At 45.0% G+C, this 8,820-nt stretch overlaps 1 protein-coding gene across 1 annotated transcript; it reads right to left on the bottom strand.

Annotated features, from left to right (window-relative positions):
- Positions 1 to 4,603: 4,603 nt before the first annotated feature.
- LOC138363376 (uncharacterized) lies at positions 4,604 to 7,722 on the bottom strand. Its single transcript, XM_069322406.1, has 5 exons — positions 7,599 to 7,722; positions 6,033 to 6,458; positions 5,703 to 5,710; positions 4,875 to 5,020; positions 4,604 to 4,763 (listed from the first exon to the last, which is right to left on the bottom strand). Exons 1-5 carry the CDS (start codon positions 7,720 to 7,722, stop codon positions 4,604 to 4,606), a joined length of 864 nt encoding a protein of 287 aa, XP_069178507.1.
- Positions 7,723 to 8,820: the final 1,098 nt, after the last annotated feature.

Raw genomic sequence — 8,820 nt, forward strand, 5'->3', positions numbered from 1 at the left:
ATGGGTGTGGGGTCTACTACCACTCACAGGATGGGTGTGGGGTCTACTACCACTCACAGGATGGGTGTGGGGTCCACTACCACTCACAGGATGGGTGTGGGGTCTACTACCACTCACAGGATGGGTGTGGGGTCTACTACCACTCACAGGATGGGTGTGGGGTCTACTACCACTCACAGGATGGGTGTGGGGTCCCCCACTCACAGGATGGGTGTGGGGTCCACTACCACTCACAGGATGGGTGTGGGGTCCACTACCACTCACAGGATGGGTGTGGGGTCCACTACCACTCACAGGATGGGTGTGGGGTCCACTACCACTCACAGGATGGGTGTGGGGTCTACTACCACTCACAGGATGGGTGTGGGGTCCACTACCACTCACAGGATGGGTGTGGGGTCTACTACCACTCACAGGATGGGTGTGGGGTCCACTACCACTCACAGGATGGGTGTGGGGTCCACTACCACTCACAGGATGGGTGTGGGGTCCACTACCACTCACAGGATGGGTGTGGGGTCTACTACCACTCACAGGATGGGTGTGGGGTCCACTACCACTCACAGGATGGGTGTGGGGTCTACTACCACTCACAGGATGGGTGTGGGGTCCACTACCACTCACAGGATGGGTATGGGGTCCACTACCACTCACAGGATGGGTGTGGGGTCCACTACCACTCACAGGATGGGTGTGGGGTCCACTACCACTCACAGGATGGGTGTGGGGTCCACTACCACTCACAGGATGGGTGTGGGGTCCACTACCACTCACAGGATGGGTGTGGGGTCCACTACCACTCACAGGATGGGTGTGGGGTTCACTACCACTCACAGGATGGGTGTGGGGTCCACTACCACTCACAGGATGGGTGTGGGGTCCACTACCACTCACAGGATGGGTGTGGGGTCCACTACCACTCACAGGATGGGTGTGGGGTTCACTACCACTCACAGGATGGGTGTGGGGTCCACTACCACTCACAGGATGGGTGTGGGGTTCACTACCACTCACAGGATGGGTGTGGGGTCCACTACCACTCACAGGATGGGTGTGGGGTCCACTACCACTCACAGGATGGGTGTGGGGTCCACTACCACTCACAGGATGGGTGTGGGGTCCACTACCACTCACAGGATGGGTGTGGGGTCCACTACCACTCACAGGATGGGTGTGGGGTTCACTACCACTCACAGGATGGGTGTGGGGTCCACTACCACTCACAGGATGGGTGTGGGGTCCACTACCACTCACAGGATGGGTGTGGGGTCCACTACCACTCACAGGATGGGTGTGGGGTTCACTACCACTCACAGGATGGGTGTGGGGTCCACTACCACTCACAGGATGGGTGTGGGGTCCACTACCACTCACAGGATGGGTGTGGGGTCCACTACCACTCACAGGATGGGTGTGGGGTCTACTACCACTCACAGGATGGGTGTGGGGTCTACTACCACTCACAGGATGGGTGTGGGGTCCACTACCACTCACAGGATGGGTGTGGGGTCTACTACCACTCACAGGATGGGTGTGGGGTCTACTACCACTCATAAATCGTTCAACCTAAATCTGGGCATCAGCCCTGCACGGCTCTAGCCACAGCCGCCCTTACCTGGGAGACTTGTGGGACCTGACATTCCGACTCGTCGCACCTTCAACACACGTCTAGCACTTCATTCAGATATTAAAACCCACACTGCCAATCCTCAACGGACAAATAATGGGGGAACTCACAAACATTCACGTTTTCTATGCGTGGGTAAATATATTGGGTTGGGTTAGGTTAAGTTTCGTTCGAGGATTTCAGTACACAATTTTCTGTTTGTTATGCAGCCCATCCTCCAAGCAAAGACCCACAGTCCATTCCATGCACCCGCCAAACCCCCTGTTTATGAATGAAAAACGGTTTACACATGATTCACAACTGATTTCGTTCGAACACTTCCGGAACAAGTGCTTCATTGACGAATTTTGTTCGAACCTCAACGCTGTAAATGCCGCCCGTCCTCCAAACAAAGATCCAAAAGTGATTCTATGCACACGCCAAACCCCCTGTTTATGAATGAAAAGCGGTTTACACACAACCCATCCTCGACTCAAGTTCATTACATCCAGCGGTCGACCCCACAGACGCATTCATAAATTTTAACATGCTGTTCATTCAAAACGGGAATTTTCTCAAGTATAAATTAATATTATAATATATTAGGATATTGTGTATAAATAGGCATAGGTTAGGTTAGGTTAGGTTTTAGGTTCTGTTGGCGATTATTTGTATTTGTAGTACGTGGGTGAAGCATTTACAGCGTTGTGGTTCGAACAAAATTCGTCAGTGAAGCACTTGTTCCAGATATGTTCGAACGTCAGCAGTTGTGAGTCGTGTGTAAACCGCTTTTCATTCATAAACAGGGGGTTTGGCGGGTACATGGAATCACTTTTGGATCTTCGTTTGAAGGACGGGCTGTTACACACGACTCACAACTGCTGACGTTCGAACATATCCGGAACAAGTGCTTCACTGACGAATTTTGTTCGAACCACAACGCTGTAAATGCTTCACCCACGTACTACAAATACAAATAATCGCCAACAGAACCTAAACACCTGACCTAACCTAACCTATGCCTGTTTATACACAATATCCTAATATATTATAATATTAATTTATACTTGAGAAAATTCCCGTTTTGAATGAACAGCATGTTAAAATTTATGAATGCGTCTGTGGGGTTGACCGCTGAATGTAATGGACTTGAGTCGAGGATGGGTTGTGTAAATGCTTCACCCACGTACTACAAATACAAATAATCGCCAACAGAACCTAAACACCTAACCTAACCCATGCCTAAATATGCTAATATAAAATAATATAAATTATATTTGAGAAAATTCTTGTTTTGAATGAACAGCATATTAAAATTTATGAATGCATCTCTATGGTCGACCGCTGGGTAGAATGGACTTGGTCTGAGGACGTGTTGGGTTGTGACAACTCGAGAGGATGGACTATTCTGTCCGTTCCCGCCCCCCTCACCCCCCCCCCCCCCCCCCCGCCGCACCCTCTCTCAGCCTCCCTCACTCTCCCTCTCCATTCCCTCCATCCCCTGTCTCTCTCTCTCTCTCTCTCTCTCTCTCTCTCTCTCTCTCTCTCTCTCTCTCTCTCTCTCTCTCTCTCTCTCTCTCTCTCTCAGAATTAAGTGGTCGAAAGTAACCAACTCAGAGGTTTAACGAAGGCGAAAATGGCTGTTAAATCATTAAGGATGATATAATGGGTGTTGAGTATTGTATGTGCTGGTGTAGGATGTGGTGATGGTGGTAATTATCAGTGTGACACTACGTCCCCCTCGTTACAAATGCTTCTACATTGTCAATGATAAGAAGCCTGTTTTGTTTATATATATATATATATATATATATATATATATATATATATATATATATATATATATATATATATATATATATATATATATATATAATGACCCACTTGCATAAACGCACAAGTTATACGTAACTAAAGAACTCAACCTCGTGAAGGATTCGAACCTTAGATAGCGTGGTGCTTTGAACAGGTTATCATATCCAGTAAGTTATCCACTTGACCATTACAGACTTTACAAAAGTCGTTGATAGCATCAACGACTTTCGTAAATCAAAACACGCCGACATCGGCGTGTAAATCAGCTTTATAATTGGTAAGACTTGTGATAAGAATAAAATTATTTAAAGAATAATTGTATGTATTTACATTACATACAGTACATATCAAGAAACAGGGAATACCCATTTCATGTCAGTTCCATTTTGTAAAAATTGGCCAATTATATATGGTCTATTTATTAATTTTTCAGAAAATTCTCACAAACTTGATTGAGAGGTCTTTTTCAATAACAAATTGTATAAGCATTTTTAATAAACAATAATGAATCTACTTCAATACAAATTACATAGCCATACAACATGAATATTAGTAATGGTTTGTACAATCTGGATCCTTTTTTAATGGATCAGTTAAAAAATACGATCTTAGTAGGATCATTAATACACAGTCACAGTCACCTGTGCCAGATAAGTCCACTACTTGCTCACCATACTTGCTACTTGCAACATTTGTTCCGAGTAGCTGAATCTAAAATAACAACAACGGGAACTCGCATATATTGGTCACTGGGCCTTCTGCAGTTTCTTCTTGTTCTTATATTCATAAACTAAAATTTCAAGGCTTTTTTTCACCTCACATGTATGCTTCCTTTTCATCTCCCTCCACTGAATTGTATTGTTCATACTTCTTAAGATGTATTGAGATATATATATGGTACCCAACCCTGGCTGGCTATAAACATATTACATTTTTCTGTAAAATAATGTGTTATAACAATTTTTAATAAAATTAAATGCACTTTCCATCCATGATTTGAGGCTCATCGGGTGTTTTAATTTCAGGTGATCGTCATTTAACTTAAATATAATTTATCATCTAGGTATTAGGCTACTGATGATCACTCAGAGGCTGGTGTAAACCCATTTCAAGTACAAGGGTACTTGAGGTGGAAGCGATAATCTTGTAGCAGAAGTACAATCGATGCAATATATTGTCATATCAGTTCTTCATGGCGTTCCTGACGACAGCCATGACTTGAGGAGCGGTGAAAGGACAGCTATTGAACAGGACGGCGCAGTCGACGCCTCCGTGGCCAGCCTCAACCGCCTCCGTCAGGTACGTAGCCCAGGCCTCCTGCTGGGACCCCGAGGTCTCAGACCTTGATGAGGGAATGAGTAATGAGTAATAGCACTCTGTTTTGAAGCTTGAATATAGCTATTTAACAGCTGTCTGACGGCGAGCAACACGAGTGTTGGTACTCAACACCTACCTGATGAAGGCAAGGATGGAGAGCTCGTCGGGACGAAGGAGTGCAGGCGATCTCGCTGCCAGGTCACACAGCAGCAGGTGAGCACACCGCAGAGGGTCCTCAGTTAACACTAACTCCGCCTTCACCGTCGCCGCTTCCTGGCTTTCCTATAAGAAAAATTTATCACAATTCTTGAAGCCTAAACACCACCATAACACAACTCCTGAAACCTGAACACCACCATAACACAACTCCTGAAGCCTGAACACCATCATAACAACTCTTGAAACCTGAACACCACCATAACACAACTCCTGAAGCCTAAACACATCGTAATGTTATGCCTTAAATCTAAATGCGATCATACCAACCTACCTACTTGTAAGCATAAAGGGAAATTAGACGTTTAATTTGGTTACTCTACCAATTTTATGAAAGCTACTTGGGTTATCAGGAATTATAGGAATAACTGAATATCTCGGTGCCACAACAAGCTTAACAGCTGACGAGTGCTTGTTACAAGCTAGAAGGAGCCAACCTTACATCTTACTGGACTGACCTGCGACAGTGATATCAGACAGAAGTAGGGCAGTGCCACATAAGACAGAAGTAGAGCAGTACCATAGAAGCAGGGCAGTGCCACATAAGACAGAAGCAGGAAAATGCCACGCAAGATAATAGGTCAGTGTCATATCAGCAATGAAAACAAAACATGACATTTATGAGTACACAAAGAATAAACAGATACAAAATTGTACTGCAAATGAAGTTGTTAGACAGACAAGAATGATGGAATAAAAATCCAAAGTTCTTACCCCAGAGAAAGTTACATAGCAATGGTCAACAAACTTCAGAGTCTGAACACAAACTATACATTTTATTCCTATATCTCTGTCCCCAGACCCACCTGCGTGCTTCGCCGGTGAAGGTGGGAGCTGGTGTATGCTGGAGATGGGTAGTCATGACCTTCTGTACCGTAACTGCTGCTGTAGCTTCCATAGTTACTGCCATAGCCTCCTCCGTATCCACTACCAGGGCTTCCTCCACCGCCGTTGTCCCCACCGCCATCGTGTCCTCCACCACCACCACTGTGACCTCCACCACCACCACTGTGACCTCCACCACCACCACTGTGACCTCCACCACCACCACTGTGACCTCCACCACCACCACTGTGACCTCCACCACCACCACTGTGACCTCCACCACCACCACTGTGACCTCCACCACCACCACTGTGACCTCCACCGCCACCATTGTGACCTCCACCGCCACCATTGTGACCTCCACCACCATAGTGTCCACCGCCACCATTGTGACCACCACCACCATGGTGTCCTTCACCTCCGTAGCCTCCTCCACCTCCGTAGCCTCCACCGTCATAATATCCTACAACCTTGTAGCCTCCTCCACCTCCATAACCTCCTCCTCCTCCACCATGGTGTCCCCCACCTCCGTAGCCTCCACTGTTATAATATCCTCCACCTCCGTAACCTCCACTGTCATAATATCCTCCACCTCCGTAGCCTGCACCGTAACCTCCACCACCATAGTGTCCTCCATCACCGTAGCCTCCATAATACAGCTTCTTCTTGAGCGCCACACCTATAGGAAACAGCAGGAAAGTTATTATAATTCGAGCAATTCTAGGCTACAAACCATCCATATGTTTATATGTACATACTGAAAAGCCCATTTTGGAATACTGTAAAACCATCAAGTACAAAGTCGAACTTTCAAAGTGAAAAATTGCTAATAAAAACAAGGAATGATATTCCCATTTTGTGTAAATTAGTTTTTTACTAAAGGGTTTAGTTCCATCGCGGATTTTTCAATAGATGTACAGTATATAGCAAAATAATAATCGTGAGTAAAAGTTGGTGAATGCGTCAAATTATTGTCACTAATACGTAAGTATTTTGCATATACTTCTTGCACCTGATTGACAAAACGGATACTACTTAGTATAAAGTTAAATAAAGAGATTGTATAAATTATTATTATTGTACATCATGGGTTTATTCCATTAGAGCAAGCTAAGGTTAGGTTAGGTCACGGTAAGGTTAAAATGAGCGTTTTGGTTGCATTAATTTTTGGTTGCTTACACATCTTGGAATTGAATGAAGCACGTTTTGAGTTTGACTTCGAACGTAATTAGGTTGACATTTGACACATACGTTGTGAACCTACGGCACTTTCTTTTGGAGACTAATAAAGAATTGCTATGAAGCCGTTGATGAATCCATCCAAAAACTCCAAGGGAAAGATAAGAAGGTTGAAATTATCTCTGTCGTCACTAACTTCCCAAATTTGGTAAAACCATAACGAATCACCTTTCACCCTGTCCATCAGACGTCATCTGATGGCAGCACCGTCACAGTTTTCTGAAAAATATTACCCTGTGGTGGACTGATTAGCACACTTAACTCACATGCCAGACAATCTTGGATCGAATCTTAATCAGAACGAAAATATTTGACATACTTGCAGGCGATGAGTCACAATAACGTGGCTGAAGTATGTTGACCAGACCACACACTAGAAATTGAAGGGACGACGACGTTTCGGTCCGTCCTGGACCATTCACAATCGACTTGAGAATGGTCCAGGACGGACCGAAACGTCGTCGTCCCTTCAATTTCTAGTGTGTGGTCTGGTCAATTTGACATACTTATTTCACTATGCTAGTCCCTGGATTGTATACATTGCCTGGGGCCCAAATCCCCACCAGAAAAGGCTACTCACCGATGCCGACGACGCCCAGGAGGCCCAGGGCGGCTAAGGCGCCAGGGCCAAGGGTGCCAAGAGTGGCTGTGGCAGCGATGGAGGTGCCCACCAGTGCTCCACCGGCGGGAGTAGTGACGGACATGGCTATCACCGCCAAGGCAGCAGTTCTCCAAACGTGCATCTGACAAAGCAGAAGAGTCCTAAAAGCAAGTCACTCACTGGCTTGTTCACCGTGGCTCGGGCCTGTAGCCTAGCCGACACAAGCGTCTGCAATATAAAGTAACGATAAGGAAATACAAACTAATTAATATTGAAGGTGGTTGAGTTAAAATTATAGTAGTAAGCTAAAACTAGTAAAAGGAGTTTACTAGTGATGTAACTAGGATTTATATTCGAGCATCATATATATAACATAAGTTATGATGTTCAGTACATCAGTTTTTGGCAATAGGGGATTTACAAGTCAAAATGGGATATACTATTATAGACGACGGGCTGGTTGGCTCCAAGCATAGAAAATGTGAATATTTGTGAGCCTCCATGATTTATAGCGCATATTTGATCATATTTTGTCCGTTGAAGATAACGATAGCTAAATACGATGAATTATTCAAGAGGACTGGTTGCTCCCAAATCCAACACTGGCTGCTCCTCATATTTAACTCATAAGGAAGTCGAACTTCACTGGGCTTTCACCCACCCATATCAATTTTGCATCTTTTGACCTAGCGAACGCTGCTGGTAAAGCCGTTCGTTACTTGTCTCATCTCCCACTAACGAGTTCCACATTAGGATTTCTACTACGTGGTAATCAACTTTCCAGCAGTCGACCCCAAAGACGCTTTCATCAGTATGAACATGCTGTTCATTCAAAATAGGAATTCTCTCTAATGTAAATTAATATTGTTATATATTAGCATTCTGTGCATATTTAGGTACTAGTTAGGTTAGATGTTTAGGTTCTGTTGGTGATTATTTGTATTTGTAGTACGTGGGTGAAGCATTTACAGTGTTGTGGTTCGAATAAAAGGTTCGATATATACACTGGCTGCCTGTCCTAGACACAATGAATTATTATTATAATCCGCAACCGTTGGAGTGAGATAGATGGTTAGCTTGTTGTCCAGTAAGGAGACCCTCCGCTACACTGCCAGGGAGACCACGTACCTTGCTGACCAGGAGGCCTCATGCTACACTGGGAGACCACGTACCTTGCTGACCAGGAGGCCTCATGCTACAC

The sequence above is a fragment of the Procambarus clarkii genome, chromosome 10, assembly GCF_040958095.1.
Source record: "Procambarus clarkii isolate CNS0578487 chromosome 10, FALCON_Pclarkii_2.0, whole genome shotgun sequence".
In the NCBI taxonomy this organism is placed as follows: domain Eukaryota; kingdom Metazoa; phylum Arthropoda; class Malacostraca; order Decapoda; family Cambaridae; genus Procambarus; species Procambarus clarkii.